Raw genomic sequence first — 26569 nt, forward strand, 5'->3', positions numbered from 1 at the left:
TTAGACAAAAACTGTGTGAAGTCCACTACTACCCCCAGTCGAAACACCTTAGAGGGAGGAATCAACTGGATCTTTGCTCTTGCATGTTAATGTCAGAGGCACAAAATGAGCATTCACTGTGGTTACGGATAATGTTTTGACAAAGACTAGAGCTGATTAAAAACATATAGAGTAGTCCATTCCCCCCTGTAAAATTACAAGAACCCAAGGAAAGCGTGAATGTCAGTAAGCATAATAATACAGAATTTATTTGTCAAGGATCTATTATTTTCAAATGTCATTATAATGGTAAACTGTTTTAGATTTTAAGACTAAACCCAAGCCCTTAGAGGAGTACATCCTTATACATAACATGCAAATGGTTTAGCATTAAAACATTAAAGACACACATTTCTCGATGCGATAATCCAAGCACAAAATGAAAAAAAAAATGAAAAAGCCCTTCCTGTCCTCTCACACATGCCTAAAATGTCCTTCACAAAAAGGAAATGCATTAACGCTTTTTCAAAGAACGGCTGTCGCCACTGACTTTTGTTTGTTTGACTGTAGGCTCAAAGGCGATGATGATGAGTTGGTGTGGAGTGACAATGATGTGGGTCGACGAGCGGGCCAGTGGTAAACTCTATTGCAATATACAGTAGTCTTGATCGTGAGAGGCCTTTGTGTCCCGCTGCACACATGCACACACTTGAATCTGGGAGCATACACACCCACACAATACACAAGCTACGTTTGAAGGGAGATTTAATCATGGTGACATGCATCGCAGAGCAGGAGTAGCAACATGGCGGTGGCTGTGCCCATCTCTGGGTGCAAAGTGAGATGAGCAGTCAGCACACTGACACACATCTCGTCACTGCGTCAATTCAGATCAGCGCTGCCTGTCAATCAAAGCCCCACTCTCACAAGTGGCTGATGCCACTTCCACTCAGTCACAGGAGAACCGGCCCCTCAGACAGAAGGCAAAGCTGACCACATCACTATTCCTTTGTAAAATAATAGCAATCCACTCGAATACAAACACATGGTGCCATGATAGCCGGGATAATCTCCTTTATCTGCGACTTTCTTGGTCGTCGAGCCCCAAATCTGTTTGTGTCTTCTCTCTTCTCACCAGTGATGCTATCGAAGACTCAAGAAGAACAACAGAAAAATGAGGAGGGACAAATCAAAGTCAAAGTCTGCTTTATTGTCAATTTCTTCACATGTCAAGACACACAAAGAGATCGAAATTGTTTCCTACTATCCCACGGTGACAAGACAGATTAATTATATTATATTATATTATATTATATTATATTATATTATATTATATTATATTATATTATATTATATTATATTATATTATATTATATTATATTATATTATATTATATTATATTATATTATATTATATAGGTCCACGGACAACAAAACATTCAAGTAAACAATACAAAAAGTACAATGAATAAAAAGAGCAATGAATACATAATAAATAAATAAATAAATGAATAAATAAATAAGAGTAGCATGGTTGAAATGAGTTGAGGAACTAAAAGTGCAGAGGACACACCCCTGGTTGCTCATTATAGCTCCTCTGTGGAGGCTCCTTGATACTCACTTCTCAATGCTCCTTTAAGATAATCTAGATGCTCCTTGATGCGGCAGCGTGAGAACAACCTCCAGGTCACGGTTGAAGAACTGAGGCACAAGGAGCTAGGAGCATTGCAATTAACAGTCATGAGATCCACCCCATGACATGTTAAGAGTGAAAATACAACTTGATCCATGGAAGTCTCACGAGAATGCTTTTTCAGGAGCCTTTGCAATTGAAAGGACCCTAAGACTTTCAAGGCAGATGGACGCCAAAGAATACAGGTTTTTTATCCCACTAACCCTAACTAGCACTTTACGTGAAGGAAACAAATAATCAAAAAATTACCCTTTGAGGATATGGACTGTTCTGTTGTTTTTAGCTTAATATTACTTTTTTTATTGCAAACAAAAATAAAAAACGTCGCTACGTATTTTGTTTCCTACTTCACTTATTTTGTGATATATTTTCTTCCATTGTAGTGATTAAAACATAAATGGGCCACAGTCAACCCGAGTTGTACTACGCTGGTCTCTCCATCAAGCAAGAGCAGTTTCTAGGTACACCTTTCAAAAGAAGAGACGACAGAAATGCTATGATACTCTCTTGTGATCAAAACCCAAAGTCACAGCAAAGTCAACAGCTAAGAAGAGACAAATGGGGGGAGTCAATCAAATCTTTTCTGAATGTCTTTGTAGTTGAAAAGACAAAAGTTGTCATTTTATTCGAGCGCAAACTTTCAAGTGTTTGACGCAGCAAATGACCTATACCTTGAGGAAAGTGCGTCTTTCATACATATCTCGCTTTGGCAGGATGGGAAGGAATGGGGGAGGGCTGAAATTGAGATAAAGGCACAAGCTGATGATCTGAAAGAGTGTGTAGCAAAAAGTATCGTAATGAGAACACCTGCACTAGATTTCATGGCTGGGAGAAGCATTAAAAACGGTAGGTAAGGGCTAATTATAAAAATAAAGTGTCCCCGTTACCTCGGCATCGTACAACCCAAGTGAACAAACCTCCGACAGATGGGGTGTCATGGGTAACTGTGCCAGAGTGAATCAAAGCCCTCCGGAGTGATCAGAGCCTGGCAAGCGCAGATCCGTATCTCAACCACAGACACGTGTTGACACTGCTTCTCCAGCTCTTCCTCATACCAGTCAAGGTGAGACAGCGTGACACGAGCAAGGGGGCTCCACAGTGATGGATAACTCTCTCCACCCTCTTTTCCTTGCGCTCGCTCTTACAAGCCTGGTGACTTTCCAGTGAGGCAATTATCATTGTGAATGCATAATAGCCTAATTAATTACACGTGTCAGTGGTGCCTTTGTTTCAGCGAGGAGGAACATTCCAAAGAAGCGTACGCGAAACAGAACAACACCACTGAACCATTCTTTGACCGCATCCAGAACACAGCTGAGAGAGAACTGCGGAGACAATGTGCCAGGCAATGTGCCGTTTTATGCTGAGCGGAGCAAAAGTAATTAGGTCAATAATCGCTTGATAAATAAGTCAGTCTCGATTGTAGTACTCTCAGTCAAGCCTCGCTATGTAGCAGAAATCACAGACCAGAACGTCTCGGGTGGCAGTAGATTCGCGGCCTCACCGACAAACAGGGCATATCATTTGTCCTGTCAGATTTGCCGATTTTTATTCATTGTGGAGCAGGAGAGCCGAAAACAATTGCGAAAGAGGAAGAAAAAAAGACCTGCAAAGGAGGGGAGTGAATGATGGGCTAACCAGGGAGGAGAGACAGCAGATATTCCAGCTACCCCCCCCCGAAGAAAAGCATGCATTGCATTGGGACTGTACGCGTGTACCGTTCAGCATGTCTGTGTCTTTCTGTATGGGGGGGGGGCGCTCATGGCGGTAGGCTGATAATCCCTCCACGCCTCCAGGCAGTAGGGGCTCGTTGTAGAGTACATTGAGTCTAATAAGAGCGGGCGCCACAGTCGTGCAGCCAGGAGAGTTTTACATAATTAATGACTGTTGATGTTTTCCAGGTAGTCGCTCGGTAAATTCACTCCAGAGTCGGCTGCCACCATCATGGGCTCCACGGAAAATGCAGAAGAGCAGACAGCTTACATTTCAAACTTGAGTGAGGCAATTTTGTACAGTGTCCTCAGACATTACAGAGACAAAGGGTTCCGGGCCAATCATTTGACTTGTGTTAAAAATATGCTCAGAAAGAGCTTTGCAGCGTCGACAGAGACTTTGCGCTTTAATGTTATTTTTTTTTTATGATTATTTATGTTGTGAGTCACAAAAAGACCGAAGCGCTCAAGATAACAGCCGATGCCTCCTGATGATCATTCATGCCTGTATGAATCAAAATGTCGATCTTAATGTGTGAGCTCAGTGGTTTGGGTTTGAATATTCCAGACGGCTGATGGCTTTGGAATATCGGAAGATCGCTGGGAGGCAGTCCATATTTATACTAGAGCATGTTAAATTAAACATTTAAACACGGTACCCAGGGAAGGCTATTTTTTACTGCTCTTAGCCCACAACTCATTATTAATTTGTAATAACCTTTAAGGCTTTTTGATGTCATGCATATTTTACAGAAAAATATCACTCCCAGTCAGGCTCGACGCCATTGACAGGTCAGAGCGCCTGCCAAATGGGACCTCGTTCACTGTTGTAAGAGACCAGGTGAACAAGACGGATCATAATGGATCCCGATTTAATGCGTACTGACTTCAACCCCCGTCATTTTTGGAGCAAAATATATTACTTCTCCTAACTGAAGGTTCCCACTTCAGTAATGTCCACAAATAAGCCTGAAACCCAAATGCTCCTGCTTCCTTTGCTATCAGTGCACGTCATATATTGAGTGATCAGAACAACTTCTTGACTCATAGCTTAAATATTTTTAGAAGTGTTGCACTTTACCATAAAATTGTCCTCATTAGAGTCACGGCTGAGCTGGATCTACAAAAGTTTATGAGGACACAGCACTGGTAGCCATCCAACTAGAGGGTTCTTATCGACCACATGTGTCAAACTCAAGGCCCGGGGCCAGATACAGCCCACCACATCATTTTACGTGGCCCGCGAAGACAAATTGTGCACCAAATTTGTGTGTCATTACTAGAATGTCAAAATGTCTTCCTTTTTAAAAATATCTTTTTTTTCTTTTTAAATATTTGACCAGTTTTTGCTAGTCTGATTTGAAAATGAGTTATTTGTCAGTTTGTTTTGTCGCTTTTACTGTATATATTATGAGGTCCTCATACATTTATTTGGGTTGACAGTCATAATGGTCCTACGAAAGAAACTATGACTACAATGCGGCCCGTGAAAATAATGAGTTTGACACCCCTGTTATAGACAATATGATCCTGATTCTTGAGTGAGTCTTGTAAACCATGACTAATTGAAGGTGATAGCTGTAAATATGATTTACACCTATTGGCAAGTTAGAGTCAATTCACTTAGCGTGCTTGCTAACAGGTACGCTCCACACCTGCGCGGATTTGAACTCGGAATCTCAGATATTTGAGGCAGATGTACAAACCACATGTGCACTGTGCTGCCTGCATTGAACCATTTTCTTTTTTTTTTTAGATTGTTTAGACCACAGGGGTGTCAAACTTTTTTTGTCACGGGCCACATTGTAGTCATAGTTTCCCTTGGACTGTCAGTCTCTTCTATATTTATATACAGTATATGCTACACAATAAACTGATGAATAACTAGTTTTGAAATCAGAAACTTGTAAAGAAAAATACTCAAATAGTTTAAAAAGATGAATGGTAATAAAAATTGCTAGCTATATATTTAATTGCAAAAAGTGAAGACAATTTCTAATTTTAGTAATGACACACAGTCAATGCAAAATTTGTCTTCTCGGGCCACAAAAAAATAATGTGAGGGGCCGCTATCTGGCCCCCGGGCCTTGGGTTTGATACCCACTGTTAGAGTAAAGAGGAAGATTTCATGTCAGTGGGCGAGAATTAAGGGACACCCCTTAGTCTCCTTAAGCCCTCTTAGAGGGCTGGCCAAGTCCCATCTTGATACGAAGTCTGCTGGGAGGCCTTCTATGCCCGCTGGATGCCAGCCTAAAGCTCATGTACACTGGTGCCAACACGCCACTAAAGCTGTAAAACAAATGAGCTCTGTTTGGTTAATGTACACTGATTGACCTCTGCTGCCAGGCAGTTGCTGGCATGATTGTAATGACCTGCTTTCATGGTAACTAGACGTGACAGATGTGAGGGGCCATTTCAATTTGAGTTATGGGTGAATGCATTCTACTGGGACAATACAAAAAGGTGGTGCAATTTGGAATTGGAGCGCCATTTAAGGCGGTTTTGAATTGCCATCATGCTTCACGTAATGGAAGACAAGCATGTGCTACAAGAGTTCGGTGCTTCTCCCTCGAGACCTCAGTTCATCAAATGTTTGCATGCGTTGCTTTTTTCCCCCCTAGTTTAGTCATCTAGTACAACGAATATAGAGGTAGCTATTTATATCCTATTTTTGTATGATATTTAAACATTCTGGGTGGGTTGTTTGCAACAAGTCAAAAGATTTACGTGTGATTTATATGTGATATGAAAATCAAAATTTTCAAAACGCAAGCAGCACAAACAACTGTCTAACATATTTATTGTTAACTTTGATGAAGGAATACACCACATAGCTCTTCATACTGTAAAGTCGTAGTGATTTCTCTCTGTTGTAGTTATGTCATACTTTGGATAATACTTTTTTTCAATTGATTTATACAGCTTAAAGGTCACATGGGATTTAAAAAAATATATATTTATCTTAGTCTCCATATTTCTAATACCACCAAACACTGGGGTTTTAACAAAGGCGTGTCGGTGTAGACTTATACATATAAATATATATTATTTATTATTATTTATATTTATTATTTATTTATTTATTAGTGTTTAGTGTCTGTGCCTTCTTGTTTTTATATTGTGTCGTTTACTTGTATGTCTATCGTGCAATATGTCTCGTCACCGTGGGATAGAGAAAACGTAATTTCGGTTTCTTTGTGTGTCTTGACATATGAAGGGATTGACAATAAAGATGACTTTGATTTTGACTTTGATATACACACTTATGCACATATTTATCTAGTATATACTAGGGCTGAAACTAATGGTTAGTTTAAAGATTTATTAATCTGGCAATTAATTTGTTAATCAATGAATCAGACAAAAAAGAGGACATTTCCATCCTTTGCTGAAAAAAACTGAACTTTTTTTTCAAACTGACAGTGCAGAAAATGCAAACAAGTTTTCCAGATTAAAAGCAAATGTTTTATTTATTTACCTTCAGAGATCACTACAAGAATTGGAGCATATTTTCCATTGAGTAGCTGAAATTTTGAGCATTTGGGGGAAAAAATCATTAAAGAACTTGTCGAACAATTAATTAGCAAAAATAATTATTGCTTAAAGTGATAATTAATTAAATGTAAAGATGCACTGTCAAATGTATTTTTGGGGGGTAAAAAATGCAATGTTGCCACCATGATAAAGAAGACGTTTTGAAGCACTAAATCAATACAAAGCAGCTTTGGAAATAACTTTTCAGCAAGCTTTATTTATAGGATCTGACTTTATCTCTTGGCTGCTGATGGTTACATAACCTACTATATGCACAGAGTGTAGGACAATTCCGTGAGGGTTATAAATAGAGAAACCTGACGCACTACTGCAGCCATTGTGGTTTGGGCAAAGTCTCACATGGGATGTCATAATTCTGCAGCGTTAGCCCCTGTGCTATTTAAGGCTTTGCCTCGTTAGAACATCCGCTGAAAGCCGAAAAAAAATAATTAACAAACGACATTTTATTTAGGAAAAAAAAAGGAAAAATGTTCCTGAAGGCGCATTGCATTGCTAAACCCGATGCATTTGCAACTTTAGGGGTGAAGCGCAAACACACAACTCAAAAGTGGGTCGAGGTTGGCCGACGTGCTACTGCTCACACAAGTGTGGCTGTGTGTTTGAGCAAAGAGGCCAAAAAAAGAGCACATAATATGTTTGCCTACCATGGGGATTGTGCGATTTTCTGTGCATGCTTGCAAAGGCCCTCTAACGCCACAGTCGCTGGCTGATTTAGTTAGGGAATAGCTGCTTGTCCTTCAGGTGAATGGGCAGAGATTGGTCTCAATATTAGATGTAATAAAACAAGCCCATCGTTGGATCTCATCACACCTTCAGCTGTCCTTCATATGTCACCCAGTGGGAGAGACATGCTCACAAATAACCGTACTGTACACACACACACAATAAGAAGGAGAGGGGGGTGGGCATTTATACACAAAGCTCAAGAAAGCCTTTAAGATTTCCTTCATTCATCTTCCAAACAGCTTATCCACCAGTGTTTGAGGTAAATACAAATATTTACAAATATCCATCTGTGTGACAGCTTTGTTGGAAAATAGTCCATGTTATAACGTGCAGACCTGCGGCCAATGTATGTATAGGTTTATTTTTATGGCTTAATCGGGTGCATTTTGTAGTTGTAGTCCAGAAATGACGGGAAATACATTATGTAGCGTATATAGTAATGTTCTCTTGGCTTCTGAAGAACATATTCTAGGTAGCTTCTAGCGAATCGCTTTTTCTGCATGATTGGTTGTTACCTAAGCCCTGAGCAACTGTGATGTCATTTTTAGTCAGCAGCAACTGGAAAAATGGGTGAAGACGGGTGGATTTTGCTACTTAATTCTTATCCCGCAAAAATACAATACCGTGCGTAGGCAAGTGCATTTTAGGTTGGCCTTCCCCTTTAAAGAAGGTCAAATGAAGCTGACCTGTAAATGTTTTTTCCTTTAAGATTGATCTGGAAATTTCAGATATTTTGCACGATTCATCTTTAATTTTTACAATTCCAATGACTGGCCTTATTAAGGCTCCATTTCTCCTACATGACAGTCCAAGCAAAATAAAAACAGATGGCATATTTACCAGTAAGGATAAAGTACACATTGCAATGTTAAATGTGTCTACCTAGTTATGACCGACTATAAATCTTTGGTAAATCGATCGGTAGAACACCAGCAAATCGATTAATACTGATGCTATATACTTTTGCTCTAATATACATGTGATCTATTTAGTTATTAAATTTTTGAAAATGTTTCCATCCATTTATGTTACAGCATATCCGGTGCTAATGTGAGACTTCTCAATGACAATCATCACCCATTATAAGACTCAAAGTAGCAAGATTCAATATTTTGATCCACCTCCTCGTCCTATTTGGCTTCAGTTGACCTTTGAACCTTCCAATTGTTAGCATCCAGAAGCAGGCAACTAAAGTGCTTCAGCTTGCAGCGTCCCCTTGCCCCTCTCCAAATGGAGTCCCCTTTAGATGAAGAACCACAGTCCTCCTGCCAAATCCAGTGAGACCCAATTACAGGGACTTCAGCGAGCACAGATGTAAAGTTACTGCTTTAATTGAGGGTGTCTTTAACACTCTCCTTAGACCACTATGACCACTTTATTGCTCCGAAGAAGAAAAAAAACAGAGGGCTCAGCAGTGGCACTCATAACGCACATATTTGAGACGAAAGCAAAGCATACTTTGATCTGTGGGCTTCCATCTTAAAAGGGTAGAGTGTGATTTAGAACATCACATGAAAACAAGCGGATGTCTGAACAAAGTAAAAAAAACTTCAGTGATGAGTATGTCAGTAGAGTTTTCGTGCTCTTGCAGTGTCTTGTTATAATGAAGACACATGTTAATTAGAATTGCAGTTAATCCTATATTAGAAGAGACCCAAACTGTCAGGTCAAATTATAAAGAATGGGCCCTAATGTTGGCGCATGTGACATTTAGAGCTGCTATCTCTTCAAGCAAAATGCTCCCTAGGTAGCTTGGCCTACTTCATGCTGTCTTTATTTAAATTCCCAGTTTCTTTATTATTTAGGAAATGAGCCTCAACAAGCACCATTTCCATAGAGCATAAGCTCGCAGCGGGGGGAACGCGACGTGTGTTTTTGCAGTGGGACAGCAAAATCTGACAAATCTGTAAGATGCCAGACTCATGGCCTAAAAAATACACTGTAGAATTTGAACAAACAAAAGTTCAGAGACTTAGCCAGAAGCAACTTTTTTCCTCGCATTATTAAAGATAGGCTCCATCATTTTATCAATTCATCGATCACCCACAAGGAAGATGAAAATGGAAAAATAATGAGGCCGATGAATGCGGTGCAAAAACACAGATGTGGACAATTCAATTACCTATCCTGGAAAGAGGAGAAAAATAGCAGACTGTTTTCTAAAATAAAAAAAATAAAAAAGAGAAAGCGAGCAGTTAATTTTACTCGCTGCATATTTTTAATTACCAGATCAATCATAACTACATACTCCAGCTCAGCAGAAATAAAATTGCAAGTCTCAATGAAAGACAATAGATTTGCTTTAAAGTCACTCTATTGAAGTCTAAATTAATATTCCAGGTGCTTTTGTGAGAGCTTTCTTTAGAAAGTTTGGAGATTTAATTAGCCGTGTTTAGATTTCACTACAATGAGAATTTCATAGCCGAGAGAAAAAGAGAAGAAAAAAAAAAGTCCAATTCTGCTTCAGCACCAAAACAACTCCTAATGCATCAGCTGTTCTCGCATTCCGTTTTGATATCGGAAAACAGCGCTGGAGAATCAAAGAAACGCCTCTCCCGTTCTGTCTTTTCCTCCTCGTGCGAGTTTTTCCTGATTTTAGGAGCACTGACGTTTATTTCTTTTGGCATGTGGTCGCCGGCACCGAGCCACCGATTTCGCACATTTATAGTGGGTAATTTGACTGTGCTCTTGCCAGAAGCGGAGAGTGAGGAGCAGTGCGAGTGACTAGTGTCTTTGCATGGATGGCAGCAAGACGATCGACGGAGGCCAGCTACGTCTGAGATTAGTTACTGTCTGATGTCTGGAGGTGTTTGGTGAGAGGTCAGAATGGGGGGGGGGCGTGATTGCATGTCTCTTAAGGTGACGGGGGTTTAGGAAAGCAGATGTAAAACAAGTCCGATAGCCAACAAGAGCGGTGCAGACAGCAGCGCGCGTGCGTCCATTCTGCAAACATGGCTAACATTTGCACAGCAGTGGCAGTCAGGCGTGACGTCTCCAGGCTCTGAGGTTTGTGCTGTCAGGACGGTAGAAATTAAACCTGGCACTGCCGAGCACAATGTGTTGAAGCTCATCAATTCCACATGGCTTGAGAGACAAGTGCCTATTTATAACAGCCCTGGCTTCTTTACCTGGTGCGCATCGCCGGCTCTAAACATGCGTCCATAATAATGAGCACACCAAACTAGGACGCTTCGACGGGGCATCACTTAGGACAGAAAAACAAACAGGCCAATAAATACTATATGCGCACACACCGTCAGATCACAGCACTGCAGAGAGCAGATAAGACAATACTAGGAAAGCTGATGTAAAGCTTGACAAATCTTAGCACAACCCCCATCTCCCGACAAATGACAACAATCAGTCACCACAGGTAAAAAGGAGCAATCTGAAATAATAAATTACGACTTTTCAGGCCCAATCTGAAGGTGGCATCAGTCTGCCAGATGGATTATACAAAATTCATCTGATTTTCACACAACTTGACATCTTACAGTTGCGGTGCATTGGCAGTGGATGGTGACACTGGGTCAACTTTGTCACCTAATATGGCAGGTCTGTTAATTCAGCATAGAGCACTGTACTGTACAGTAAAAGTTCAGGGAAACCATGTTAATTAAAAATTCTAATAATAACCGCACATCGACAAACGCACAATATTAAACCAGTAAATAACGCTAAAGTTTTTCTGCTTGAGCTCGGGTGATTTTCTTCCCACATTCCAGAAACATGCATGTTGGGCAAATAAAGGCTCCAAATTGCTCGTAGGTGTGAATGTGAGCATGAATGGTTGTTTGAATGTGTCCTGTGGCTGACTAGCAAGCAGTCCAGGGTGTGTGCCACCCATCCCCCAAAGACAGCTAGAAAAGGCCCACTCTCCCCTAATGAGTGTTATGGAACCGAAATAGCTGGGTAAGAAATGAAATTGACAGGTTAGTTGCGAAATCTTTGGATGAGAAGCACTGTATGTGCAAAGTGTCAATGTAGCTTCTATCATCAACCGCATTCAAGCACACAAGTCGATATGTTTAACTAGAATCTCTGGATGCAACTGAAAAAAACCATTAACTTGGGGGGGGAAAGTAGCTTTGAGTACAAGTTAATAACAGATGAAGACATTCACCCTCTGGAGAAGATGTAAACGGCTCAAGGAAAGTATTACCTTAAGTCCAATTACCCTCCTCTGTTCTGTCTCTCTTTCCCCCTCTTCCTAGTCCTTACTATGAAGAGGGCGCTAGTGATGAAGCCGGAGCAGAGAAATGATGGTTTACAAGGCCCAGGAGCCCATTATGTTGCCCACAATAGGCTGGAAGCCTGGACGTGCTTTGATTACGTAATGAGCTGAAGAGCCTGGAAGTGGCTCGCTGCTCATTGAGCACGAGACAGTCGGTCGGTCAGGACACGAGCATTAGCTAGACCTGAAGCATACCGGTCTTAGCCTGAGAGAGAGAGAGAGAGAAATAGGATGGCTGGTGTAAATGTCCCTCATAAGGGACAGGATATGACATGGATTAAAAGACAAAAGGAGCATTAAGGCAAGGACCTGGTTTAACGGTGCAAAAATATGGCATTGAAAGACTGAAAATTTCAGTCTGCTTTGAAATGGATTTTGATGCTCGCTCATTGCGAGCCCACCTTTCCAGGTTTGCCATCCACTTGAGCAATCTGTGGCTAATAACCGCAATGTTTAGGCCATCATGAAGATCTGTCTTCGTTGAGCTGGAAAAGCTGGTGTGCATCGCCAAGCATTTTACCTAACGGCGCAGTCCCTCATCTATGAAAGTGCCATAGAGCCCCTCAGACAATTAGGCACGGAAAAGCTTTATGACCGTTGGACTCACTCAGTGTGCGGCGCTCTCACCGCCAGCATCGCCAGGAGCACTGGCTTGTGCAGAAAGGTAATTACGGAGCCTCTCATAATGACACGGAGGAAGCTTGCGTCATAACACCCACAGCCTTTTATCATAGCACTGTAATTAATTATCATTCCTCTACACTTGGATTCATTCCACTCTTCATAACGTATTCATACATTCAAGAGAAATTATCATTTCCTTCAGGAATTCATCAAAAAGAAGGAAGAACTGTTTGTCTCTCGATGGATGATCAAAGATGGTGTTTGTCTGCCTCACCGCACCGCACCGCACCGCACGATGGGGGCAAGCTCAGGCCAATGCAACGCAGTTCTCTGAAACACTTTCCGACATCAAGACTCAGGTCAAGTCAATAATCTGCACTCTCCATAACAAGAATCATCCATCATCCATCCATTTTCTACACTGCTTATCCTGGTCCGGGTCATGCGGAAGCTGCAGCCAGTCCCAGGTGTACGCCCTCAACTGATCATCGGGCCATTGCACGCCTGACACACAGGGGATGTTTACACAATTGACATGAGTGTGTGTGTGTGTTTGTGTATACACACATACATATGCATAGAGCGTATAGATAGATTTCAATCGCTAAACAATACCAAATAACAATTGGTTAACATTTTGTGGCACGCTTTATTGCAAAATGGAATTGTATTCCATCTATCAATGAAATAATTAAAAAATGTTTAATAGTGACAACCCTACAATGGACAAAGCCATCATTCACTGTGTGCGTATTACCCAGAAAAAATCTATCTTAAATAGTAAGTAAAGAAGACTATGATTGCCCATAACGATTTAAAAAGCCACCCATTCAATTATTTGGAAATATTTTAAAAGTACCAAATGTGTAAACCAAAGTTTGGTTTCTTTGTCCCTTTTCCAACAGCAACTGAGTCATTTTGGGAAGTTGCTAAGTGGCTCTCGTGGAAAACAAGCAACAACAAAATGTAGGAAAACACTGTGCCCCCCCACCACCCATCTTTCTCAAAGCCCAGGGGAAGAAATGGCACAGTTAGACCCATCAACAGGTGTCCACCAGCCCCCACCGCTGGTCGCAGAGCCTTAATAGCACTTTGATGTTTTTTGATGTGTACTCAGCTCCACGGTACCTTGCTGGTAGATAATGAAGGCCAATAATGATTCCTGAGCTTGAGGGGGTTAATGGTATGTAACCAATAGATCTGCTAATTACATGTTACAAACTATTTATCAGACTGTCCATCTGCACAACTCTCATTATGAGCTCTAAAATACAACACACCGATTATCACCGTAAAGCAAGTTTCCGTGATAACGGAGCCATATACGTTTTTCTTAGTGTGGACGAGAAAAATGAAACACTTGTTAATTTGAGGCCGATATTCACATTGTTGGCAATAAAAAAAAAACGAGGGAGAAACGTGTCATTGTTCTGTTTCTACACCTAACAAAGTTTTTTTTCCTGAGGGAATCTTACACTCAAAAGTGTGAGGAAGGTGTAAATTGTGTTGAGAAATCCACACGTTCTTGTTGGATCTTGGGTGTGACTGTACTTTGGGCAAAGTTGCCATCATCGAGAGGTCCAGCGGGGTCGAGTCTCTTACCATCGGTTATTTGATCAATACAGTAACCGTCATATCGTACAGCACCCAAAGGTGCACCTAAGACTAGAGAGACAAGCACCATGTATTCTTCTCAATACAGTTTTATTAAACGTACCTTAATTATAAAACAGTGTTCATTATAAATCCAAAAACGCCAGCCTCCAAGGGCCCAGTGGATTAATAAGGACCGCGGTGTATTTTAAGCCGTAAACTCAGCTCCTCACTGTCCTTAATCTCCTTCCTACTTCACAAGGCCAAATTAACACCTTTCCTCAGCTCTGACGGGACCTCATTAGCAAACTTCTAGGGAAAGAAAGAATAGCAGAACGAAAAGAGGAGAAAAAGGAGGGAAGCGACCAATGACAGTCACCAGCTCTGGGATTAACCCTTTCTCCTCCTCCACAGAACTCTACAGAAAAACTAGGTCGGGTTTCTAATCAGTCGCCTGGTTAGCGATAATTAGACGGCGAGATTGGACGAGAGCAGAGAGAGGAAGAGGGTGGGGAACACAGAAATGAATAAGAAAAGAGGGAGAAACCTGTCATGTCGCAAACACTTCAAAGGAGTTGACTTTTGCTTTAGAAGTGGCATGATGAGGGTCCAAATACCACGAGGCGTTCCTCTGGGCTTCCCAACTGGGAAGTGGCGGGTGTAGAAGCCAAGGACCCAGTTCTAGATTCATTTTCACAAACACTCCAGGATTTGTATGTCCTGGAGCACCTGTACGGTGCAGCATCCGAGCGTCCCTAAGCACGGAGCCAAACAAGCCCATCCGGCTCCACCCTGTCGTCACAGTCTGCCCCTGCAGCAGCAGGTCGAGGTCCCAGAGCTGACGCCGAGGTCGCAGACTACCGCTGGGTAAAGTTCACAAGCCTCTGCAAGCTGTTTGACATTACCAATACGGTCAAAGTGTATCAGACAACACTTGAGGATTATGGCATGGCACCTCATCATCAAAATAACATCTGAAGCCGCCTCTGTCAACAAGCAGAATATAAGCCAGTGAAAGTTAAACAAGAGAGGCACCAAAGGAGGCCTGCAGCAAACAAGCAAAAAAAAAAAAAAAAACAGGGTGGAGGGTGGGGGGGTCATGGCTCATTATCAGCAATTTATTTTAGCTACTCTGGAACAAAACCAGGCTCTCAGTTGTCAGACATCAATGGTGCTTATTGCTCAAATTAATCCTATGGGTTCCTGTTTTCACAATAAAGATATAGAAGGCTGCTTCTGATATTTGTGCAATGTTGTGGTAATTCAATTAGCAGACAAATCATCCAACATTGCAGAATATAGTATCGAACTCTTTCCAGGGACCGTAGTGGCTTGGACATCGGCAATTCTAAACAATCAAAAAGAAGCTGCTTCCAATAGTGACGGACAAGCCAAGTGGTATGTTGTCATGCTGGTGATGGGGCTTTCAGGTTAGCAACCAGCTGGAGGAGAGCAACACTGGAAACATATTTGCGGTATCATTTCCATAAGTGTCTGCTTTACGGACCATAACGCAGCACACAAATGTGATTTATGACCTTGGTTTAATGGCTGGAGCAGAGACATGGTAGGTATCAGATGACTTTTTCAATATGGCACCGTCAGACAAGGGGGCACAGTGAATGCAGCATCACAACAGGAAATGAGGCCTTGTCTCGGCAAGAAAATATGAGAAGCAAGATATCTGATCATCTAATGGCGGATAGATGCTACTTCACTTTGACAGAAAAGGCATCGGTCAATAAGTGCCCAAAGTATGGCATGGATTCGACCATTTGATTCAATAATTTGCTCTAGATAGTAGTGATGGTGGAGTTCAGGGGTGATTTTGTAATCAATTTTCCAGGACAAAGTAAAAACCTACACAATGTTTGTTTGTGTAAACTGGAAATGTTGACTCACCTGGGCTTGGAAACTCTTGAGGACTGGTGCCACCATCTCCCGGACTTCCTATGTGCAGAGAAATATGAACGCGTTTTCATCACGGTATATTGTCAGTTCTATTTTCTTTTATTATTTTGCCTCACGACATGTGTAAGAGTGGTGTGCTTATTGGTGGCTGAATTTACAGGGTTTGAGCAAACGTTTCAAAAGTGAGGCTTTCCAACTACTGCTTGTGTTAAAGCTCAGGACCCAGACTGTGTGAGCTCCCACAACACCAGGTAAGGGGATTGGACTGCCAGTGACGGCAGCCTGATCCCTTCTTAAATGCCTGTATTTTACTGAAAAGATTACGGTGCTACACCAACGTATTTGGTCTGAAAAGGGGGGGTGCGGACGAGTGGAACCACAGCATGCAGTTGCAAGGCCCATTTATGTAAAAAAAAAAATAATAAAAATAATGAAAAATCTCCTGGTTTTAAACTTATATATATATATATATATTTTTTTTTTTTTTTTTTTTTTTAATTGTTTTATTATACATCACTATATTCCTTTCTTTGTTTAAATGCCAGTTCTGCCTGGTAGAAGAGCTATGGATTAGGAGGGCACTATGGGGGTTGGCTTAACCCTTATTGCTGACTAGTATCGCTAACTGGTAATAGATACTGAACTAATGCATCTTTTACGAAAAAAAAAACTTCCCGTACAAAAGAGTTTGTGTGGCACTGACATCGCATTTAGTGTGTTTGTGTCTCACCTCAGGTACATTTCTCCTGAACTCTCTGCTCAACTCCAGCAGATGCTTATGAGAATGTTCACTGTCCTCTTGTCGACCCGCCAGCTCAGATGCTACAGAGTTTAGCTCCCTCTGCAAACAGACAAAAGACAAGCGCAATGGTGAATAGAACAAAGTGGAGAGAGCGAGCGAAAGGGTAATTTAGCCTGCCAACCCTCATCCAGTAAAGAGCGTACATAAATCTGTAATGCAATATGAAAAGAGAGTGAATATTACTATTGTAATAATAATCATATAGTAGCATGAATACTTACAGGCAGCCCTTGCCCATAAATAATTAACTGATATAAATCCGAAGTAGTGGCACAAGGCCTTTTAGATAATCAGTATTTGAAATAATCAATATACTTGCAACCGCTATAGAGCAAGCGCCAGTGAGCGGCTGGGCAGAAAAGAGAGGGTGGGGGTTGAGTCACGTGTGGAAACCAAATAACCTGACAAATACCCTTATCGAGAAATAAAGCTTTCTCCTCAATTGAAGGACTGTTTTAAAGCCCAGCTAAAATCTAATTCAAACAACACACCAATATGCTAACACAGCACAAATATCAGCACAAAATGCTCAATTATACATCAAATCTATTTTCATCTCCTACCCACCAATCTTTATATTGATTGTGAACAGATTTTCAAGTAGCCACTCCCATCGCTTTACCCTCCAGCTACGACTGTCCTTGCAATAGATGTTTGATTATTGTCCCTGCCCATTGCTTGTTTACATGCCAGTGTTATAGGAAAGGAGTGCTCCACGCAGGCAACATGTCCGATCCACGATTCAAAGTTGTCTGTGCAGCAGGCCCTTCATCAGAACCTTGCATTCATGCTAGACTCGGCTGCTCTGCACACCATCCGCAAATCCAATATTATCGACCAGTCATCCAATTCCTGGCTCTTTCAGCAAAGTATAAAAAAGGAAAAAAAGGCAATTCTGAAGTCTACTCCCCTTTACTGAGTATCGAGTGAACAGACAGCTGTATGTTCACCTTTTCTTCATTTGTAACTGCGATTCATTATAACTGATGAGGAACTTTTCTTGTTACTGCTTGGGTACAACAACTGTAAGGGATCTTATTAACTTTGAATTTATATATGAAGCCAGGATAATAAATTGACAGTATTTTAATTAATGAATCCACAGTCTTACTTAAAGGCAATTTAATAAATCATCACAGGAGGAAAAGGGGAAGAAAAGGACGGGATGAGACTTGAACTTCAGCAGCCTCATGAGATAGTAGCAGAGTGCCGGTCAGAGCTGTTAATTGAAGGGCTACTGGTTCAAGTCCCTGGACTGGCAAGTCACTGAGCAACTTGGAGGACTACGATCTGCGCTCCAGCTTTTAACTCAAGTTGTCACTTTTACAACTTGTCAAGTGAGTTTCTTGAGACCTCTAGCAGTTGTTGTGTACAATGCCAATTTGTGGATTTGTTGCTAACGATGGCAAACAGCACAAGATGGAGCATTCTGCTGTTTGCCAACATGTTAAAGTTGCAAGATAAAAACATTATTTCAGCTTTTTAAAATAACATGAACATTACAATGGTTATGTTAAAGCTGTTGTCTGACCAATTGAAACGCCAATCTACTAATTTAGAAACGTTATAGGAAACGTTTTCCATCGACTTTGCGTAAGACTAGCAAACAGGCAGAGCGAAGATCAAATACGAATCATGCTACTGACGATGCAGGAGGGGCTAATGTCAGCCTGTTTACAGCGCTAATGCTAGCTGCTCATAATTTGATGCCATTAGGAATGGTCATGCTTGAGACTCATGCTAGTGTACGTCAGTGGGTTTGATAAAAAACTTAAGGATTTGTGAAGTGAGCCTACATTCAAATAGTGCTACCATTTTTAGTCCCAAATCAGGGGTCCACAAGCTCCTGAAAGTGATCTGTGTTTGCCATCACAGGCTCCAATGGACATCCAAGATGGCTGAAGGACAGTCGTGTGATTTGATTTCATGGTAATACAGGAAAATGTGGACAGAGGAGTAAAATAAGAATGGTATGCTTTATATTCTAGAGGCCAGACTATAGATAGTCAAATTGATTAATTTCTTCACCATGTAGGGGACATTAGTGTGTGCACGCGTGATTTTGTATTATCGTAATTTTCGGACTATAAGTCGCGGTTTTTTTCATAGTTTGGGTGGCGGGGCGACTTATACTCAGGAGCGACTTATATACATATATATGTTTCTTTTCACTTTTTTGGGCATTTTATGGCTGGTGCGACTTATACTCCGGTGCGACTTATAGTCCGAAAATTACGGTAGTTCTATGTAATTAGGATAAAGACAAGTAATACAAGCTCATAGACTACTCCTACTCTTACTCTACACCAAGTATACTTCAGACGCATGAATTTGGCCATTCCTGGAAAACTGTACTGTAGCTATGATGAAGACCAAAGCCATAAAGGATAAGATGACAAGAGTTCTAAGGTTCTGTTGGTTATTACAGCCCATCTGGGATGAGCTTTTTTGAAGATTAACGAGTCTTTTAGAAAGTTGCTAACCTTCACTAGATTCCAGTGGCCCCAGACCAACTAATCTTGCCAAATGTAAATTCTTCAAGAAGTGATTGACTGGATTTTATAAGTATTTTAGATGGATGGTCTTAGTCCACCAGTGCGCCTTCAGTTGTATATTAATTGCTTTGTTGTATTAAAGACAATGATGACACTGCATGGTCAAAAAATAGTCCAATGACCATGAAGCTGCTTTTGTTTCTCATTAGAAGGGAAGCGGTATAACAACCCATCAAATGAAACTTCAGAGCTTTTTTCTTACTCTTTGTTGAGGAGAGCAGTGTCAGTCAGGAATCAAACAATATGCAATACAGTACTGCGATTGTAAGTCAACTCAAAAATTTTCTTTATAATAACATATTGTATATACGGCCCCGCTATTCTAAACATGGTTTTCTACTTAACATTGCTGTGCGAGTTGAAACTCAACTACCGTATTTTCCAGACTATAAGGCGCACCGGACTATAAGGCGCACCTTCAATGAATGGCCCATTTTAAAACTTAATCCTTATATAAGGCGCACCGGACTATAAGGCGCACCATTAATGGATCATGTCAGATTTTTAATCATTCTCCATTTTATCTTTTTTATTTCAACTTCAGATGCAACAAATGACTTTATAATCACAAAATAATGATCCATAGTCTTTTTGATTCATGATTCATAGTCTTCAGAAGGCCACTTATGCTTGATTTCATGACACAATACTTCGGGCCAGTTTGAATTTAGGAATATAGTCCATATCTAAGGCGCACTGGACTATAAGGCGCACTGTCAGCTTTTGAGAAGATTTTAGGTTTTTAGGTGCGCCTTATAGTCCGGAAAATACGGTACTTGCTTTGACTCGCTTGTGTGTTATTTTGGCCACTTGTTGTCGACTGAAAATGACATCACAGTGCCTAAAGGCTCGTGATTGGTTGTTACCCGAGTCCTGGGCAACTGGGATGTCATCTGAAGTTAACAGTGGCAAAATGGCCGACCCCTGAGATGGAATACAAAGAGTGGATTTTGCCGCTCAACTCATATTCCACAATTGCAATATTAATCTGAATATTGTGTTTAGACTAATTGGGCCGCATAGAACATATTGTAGTAAAGAAAATGCTTGTCTTAACTCCCTTTTTAAGATAACCCTTTGTTAAGATAGTTCTTTATTGATCCTCACAGAAGGCCTTCGAGAATAACATGTTGAATCACAATTTCAAATGATAATTGATACTAAAATGGAAAATTAACTTTTCTATGTGGGCACAGTCACACTTGGTGCAACAAAATGACTTCTTTAGCATCGGAAGATTCCGCATTATTGACCTTTACAAGAAACAATGATTAACTCCTCTCTTAGCAATGTTGTGACTCATCACACAAACAAAAGGAACCCAGATGCATCAGACAAAGCAAAAATTATAAACACATTATAAAAAAATTTTGATTAGCCATTTAAATGGGCTGTTTTAAGAGCATAAAGGGTCGAACACAAAGATAAAAAGTTATACTTAAAATACATTGGGACATTATCAATATCTGTTGTTGAGAAATAATTATCAATATCTGTTGTTGAGAAATAACATGTTTAATAATAATCATTATTATAATAATCATTGTTATAATAATCATTGTTATAATAATAATAATAATAATAATAATAGTAACAGCTATATAGTGCCTTTCAAGTACCAAAAACACCTTGATTATAAATATTTTGTCCCACCCCTGATAGTGATCCTTTATACTCTGTGGGGAGTTGCAGAATTTGTCACTAACCTGAATTAAACAATTACGGGTTGTAATCTTATAGAATAGTCTAAAATAGACATACATGCTTCCAATGTCATCTAGGATGAAAAAGGAATTCAGCATGCCATAAAGTTTCTCTTTAATCATTTGACAGGTTTTTAAAAAGGGCACGAGGGACCAAATTTTGAGTGTGTGGCAGTCGGGTCAATACAGAGATCCTGTCATTAAGCCTGTGCCAGTCAAACATCCAGCCATAATTGATGAATGTCCCCCTGGGAGAGGAAAGCTGTCATCGGGGCTGAAGGGACAGGAAAGAGGGAATTTGTGCACAGATTCAGCGCTCGTGTCCTCAAGTCAATCTGTGAGGGGATAGCGTAGTGACTTCTGACTCTGAAACAAAGACCAAGAAGCTAGAAGCTTATTGGCTTTGGTAAGATAGACCTGAAGCCCACTGAACATCCGGAAAGCAGGAAAGTATAACCAAATTTAATCATGAGACATGTGCTTCTCAAATATGGACCCAACCTGCACATAAGGATGCTCAACTTGAACTAACTGAACTGTATTCATTAAGGAAGAGCACATTTCCACGCTTAAGTGTAGGGCGTGGTCCCTACTACAGTGTACTGAGAGAACTATAGACCAGAGTGGTCAAAATGTATCGACAACAAATCATATTATTTGACAACTATCTTTCTAATTAAGTAAGCACTGTTGTTAAACTTGAAATTGTCTAATTCCCTAATGTCAGCCTCTCAACATAAATTATTCTCTGATTTCTATAGTCTTTCACAAAAAGAGGCTGATCAACACAAGATGTTTTCAAACATCTTCTTTTACTTAGGAAAACAATTATTCAACCAGCAACTGGATCAGATTTCAAAAGGTTTGGTAATCATAATCACTCTCATTTAATATCGCTTGATTGTTACTTTGGTTTCTGTTTTAATCACGAAACAATACCAAATAATAACTGGTTGAACATTTTGGGATACACTTCATTGCAAAATAGAATTTTATTTGATTAATCAATGAAATAATCAATTCTAACAAATATTTGATAGTGACAACCCTACTATGGACAAACCGCCCCCCAAAAGACAGACAGACAGACCAATGCTTGTATGAAAGCTCAGGCTTGAAAGATTATGACATCAGATGATGGTGTCTCATGTTGCACCAGGTATGATGGATATATGTTTTGTCTCAGGGAATAATCTAATTTTAAAACAGGGTAAGAGGACAGTATGATTTTCTGCAAGTGGAAGAGTTTTAGGCAAATTACGGGATTCACTAATGAATTGCATTGAGGGGGTTTGACATTGATTCATTAAACTAGGTTTGGCTTGATTACATCTGTAGTAGTAAGCTTTTTGGGGCCTCTCACAAAGACAAAGCATGGTGGAAAATGTTGACAAGTGAGAAAAAGAATTCTACCAAGGTACTGCGCTGAGGTGGACTGAGTTAAAATCACTATTGTACGCACGGCTTGGACAGCACAAATTAAAGAGAGAAAAAGGGGAGGAGGAGAAGAGAGGGAAAACGCAGATGGGGTATTATTTTTCTTTTTGTATCCCATCTAATTGCAATCATAGGCAGATGTTGGAAAGTGTGACAGCATCAGCAGAATTGCTGCTGAGAGCACAGAATCTTTGTCTAAAAATAATCAGACATTCTGTGTGCTTCTGTTTGTTATAATGGTAATCGATGCTGGAGGCTTTGAATTCCATCAATTTATAGATCCACTCTGTTCTGCCTGGTGACTGTACCGCTTCACAACCCCCACCGCAGCGAGTCCGAACACACAACTGCACGTTAAGGTCTCGCACAAAATAGCGGCTCGGCACTCGCTTGTGCAGAGACGTGTGCTGGCATCTGCACATGCAGCAGAGGGAAGCGGAGACCAGTATGTGATTTAGATAAGTGTATTTTCCTTTCATATGGGCCTTATCGCTAGCCATCCTCTGTCAGACACATGATTGTCCGTAGCTGCCCGAGACTAGCCGTAAATCTCAGACGCCAATTTTAGAAGCAGGACCGATCAATAAATCAAAGTGCCACAATCAATGGGACCAATCATTGCAGTCTAGCCTGGCCTCAACATTATCACAGGCAAAAGCCAAACCTCGCCACCCCACCCCCAGGCATTGGGCTAGGAGGGGGCAGAGTTTTTGGTTGTTGTCAAGGCTCTGCGGAAGAGTGCGTACATTTGTGTCTGTATGAGTGAACCATAATTAACTCTTATCTTTTCTTGCGATGCACACCCATTTTGAAAGAAGAAACAAAAAAGATAAACAGTGCGAGGGTGTGCGTGCAGACGAGGAGGAGGGGTCTGTGACCTCCGTGACCCCGGTGCTCACGTGAGCTGAGCATGCGGCTTCTGATAGGGAAGGACTGGGGCGCTGCTATCACCTGCCATCTCCCTCCATCTGTTTAGCCCAGACTGCTGTTTCTTCAATTTCAGTCTCTGTCAATTTGGCTCGAGCTGCTCCAATTCACACGAGCATCGCATGAGCAGACTTTGCAAAACTTGCATTAACGCGGCTTTTTTCTGTTCTGCTGTGGAGTGGGAGCTAAGCAGAGAGACCAACATAAATTTCCAGTCGGAATAGAAAGAGGAGAGGGTTCACCTAAAACCGAGCCACCGTGATGCAACACACCAGCTACTGTTGGTATTTCCAAAACCGATCAAATTCTGTGATTAACGAGACAATGACTTTGTGGCATCTCACTAGCTTCGTCTGCACACGTCTATGTTAGAGTGATTCAAATCAGGTGGAAACAAGTTCTGAAGCCGCCTCCCCCCGCCAGTCCTCAATTTTGTGGACTCTGGACTGCAATGTCTGATAAATCATCCAAAAGAATTAATCCGAGCTACGTCGGAACGTCTTCAAACCACATGCTAAATCTTACAGAAGGGAAGAAATGCGGATGAGCGTTTTGAACATCAGCAAAAGGTGTGACCAGTGTTGTCAGCCATTATTTGTCATACACTGCTTCATTTAAGAGATTTTTTGGCACTCGGCGCGGCTGACTACAGCCGACTTGTCAACAAGTCTCTCAAATTCAATTCCAAATAACGATTCACATGCACATGATCATGCGGTAATAACACCATTAATAATTGTGTAGAGTCTAATCTAGGTCTTTTCGAAGATGAGGCAAATATTTTACAGAATCCTGTAATGACTATTGTACATCGAAATGTCCCCCCCAACTAGAAATTGTGTGCACTCCACACAATGTACGACATGAATACTCCAAACGAAGGGGCCCAGTAGAACAACTTATCATCATTAGCGCCGACTATTGTTCTCCTCTTTTACAAGTGTGCGGTTACAATCAGTGTGGCTGTTGTCATTGTGTGGTGGGTGCATTCTCTCGGACGAATTAAACAGTCTTATGATACCTGAGAAGACAAGGAATTAAGTTGGGACAGACCAACAGAAAACACAAACTGATGAATGCAATAAAACCGGCAGCTTGAGGGGACAGTAGGGGATAAAAAAAAAGTGTGTAGCCGGTGCTTGACTTGAAGTCGAAGGTTTGTTTTTTCTATTTCCTATTCAAGTGTGAAAGAGTATATTGGGGTTGGTTTCTCTCGCTCCACCATTCAGGTCACTTGGTAGGAGAGGCTGTGGAAATGCAGTTGTCACTGCGATGGCCCACTTTCACCAGCAACCAACGGTGAGCTGGGGCAATTCAACACAGCTAACCTGCAATTGTTTATTCTCTCTTAAGAAATGTCAATCTGTTCACTCTCAGGTGTGCTGCTCTTCCTCTTGTTTTTGTTGTTTTCTCCCCCGTACTCTCTCGGTTTTCCCCTGTCGATTGCAGCGAGATCAAAGCTCCGCTGCTGGAAGAATCTGAATATTTCAGGTACGGAGAGGCGGCCACGTTTCGCACCACCTGTGTAGCGCCGAGAGAGGTCCCTCCTCTCACTCAGACTCAGTTATGGGGCCCTTAGGGGCCGGCGACATAAAACTGAGGCCACCTGCCTGTGAGATAGAGGGAATGTTACTTTACCCTGCTTCTCTCTGTGGTGCTTTCATTTTACAGCATTTGAGCCAAAAATAAAATGAATCTAAATAGAGCGGTGAGAGTGGGAATAAAACTAGTGCTGACAACAAGCAGCTCGGCGCTTTTGAGTCCTGTCACAAAGGCTCCAAGATCTGTACCAGTGCAGCAGAATGGGAGCAGACACTTAAAAGGGCAGTTTATACATGAATCATTTTGGAATATGCCCAGTTCTGTGGCATTGAGAAGTGTTTTAAAAAAAGGAGAATATGTTATAATATTTCACACAGTGTTCAATAAAGGTTTGTACAAATTATGTATTATCAGGGCATATACGTAAAAAGCTATTACCGATGCCGTTAGTATGATGCACTCTCCTGACACAAGTGAAAATGGTGTGTGTGTGTGTGTTTAAGAAATTACTGGAGAGGATGCATACACACGTGTTGGGGGTGTTACTGGCGCACGTTCCACACTACCGATTCGTAGCCTTGTCTCTCAAAAGGGCCGTTAAGTCTTTACAGCAAATTCCTTACATTCATCTGTGTCAGGGCACTCGGCGCACATTAGGCGTTTACACAAGAGGAAACAAAATCTATTTGATGCTACACTGAGCACGCGTTGGCAACCCTCCTCCCCGTGCTGGAGATTCTGTGTTTAACTTTCATTTCATATTCTGAACAGGCAGGCGGACAAGCAAGCGGGTGGAGAGATTGGACTCCGTTTTGCTCTAAATCAGCATTTAAACACTCGCCTCAATGTAATCTGGGAAGAGTCAACAAGCAGGCTCGATTACGGTGCTCAAAATATTTGTTATGATTCACTCTGGAATGTGCCATTGATTTTTGTGATTCTTCCAAATGATCGATGCAAACGGAAGACCAGAAAAGTCACACTTCATCTTTTTGTCCCCGACTGCTGTTGCTTCCCGTTTTTTTTTACTATCAGTGGTGGTTATGAGAACAAGTGGAGGTTAATCCGGGGCAGGTCATTTGCCAGTCTGCTCATTGGAAATGTCAGGCAGGACACGCAGGTATTTCTTAATACCACACTAAACCAACAAGGGTGACGGGACCAAGATGGATGAGTGACTGGGAGGTGTCCTTCCCCCACCTCTCACCACCATCACCCACCCGGCCTGCTGCAGAATACCGTATCAATCAATCGATTTATCGCCATAAATCAGGCTAGGATTTGATTGTATCAGCAAGTCGCGCGATCAATCAATTAGCCGAGACCTAGAAGCCCAATTTGCCTAGGGAAAGATGAATGCTCCCTAACATTACTCATTTGGTTGTCCGTTTACCCATCAAACACCTGCTGTTGAGTCTCAGACCCGACAAACATCCTTTTTATTGATTTCTGCAGATTAAATGTGCAAAGGAATCAAAGGACCCTTAACTGAATGGGAATAATTCTGCCTTCTTCATTTGTAGAGAGCTATGTCCTGTGCTCTCCTTTTATCGTGCTGGCTCATATCATCAAAACAA

At 41.2% G+C, this 26569-nt stretch overlaps 1 protein-coding gene across 1 annotated transcript in view; it reads right to left on the reverse strand.

Annotated features, from left to right (window-relative positions):
* Positions 1–26569, reverse strand: part of cux2b (cut-like homeobox 2b) — an 85091-nt gene that overhangs the window by 31189 nt on the left and 27333 nt on the right. The window contains exons 2-3 of the mRNA XM_061279392.1: positions 16757–16867; positions 16018–16065 (exon numbers count right to left, since the gene is read on the reverse strand). Coding sequence (XP_061135376.1) covers positions 16018–16065; positions 16757–16867 — 159 coding nt within the window. The remainder of the gene's footprint in view (positions 1–16017; positions 16066–16756; positions 16868–26569) is intronic.

Source organism: Syngnathus typhle, linkage group LG5 (genome assembly GCF_033458585.1).
Source record: "Syngnathus typhle isolate RoL2023-S1 ecotype Sweden linkage group LG5, RoL_Styp_1.0, whole genome shotgun sequence".
Lineage (NCBI taxonomy): Eukaryota > Metazoa > Chordata > Actinopteri > Syngnathiformes > Syngnathidae > Syngnathus > Syngnathus typhle.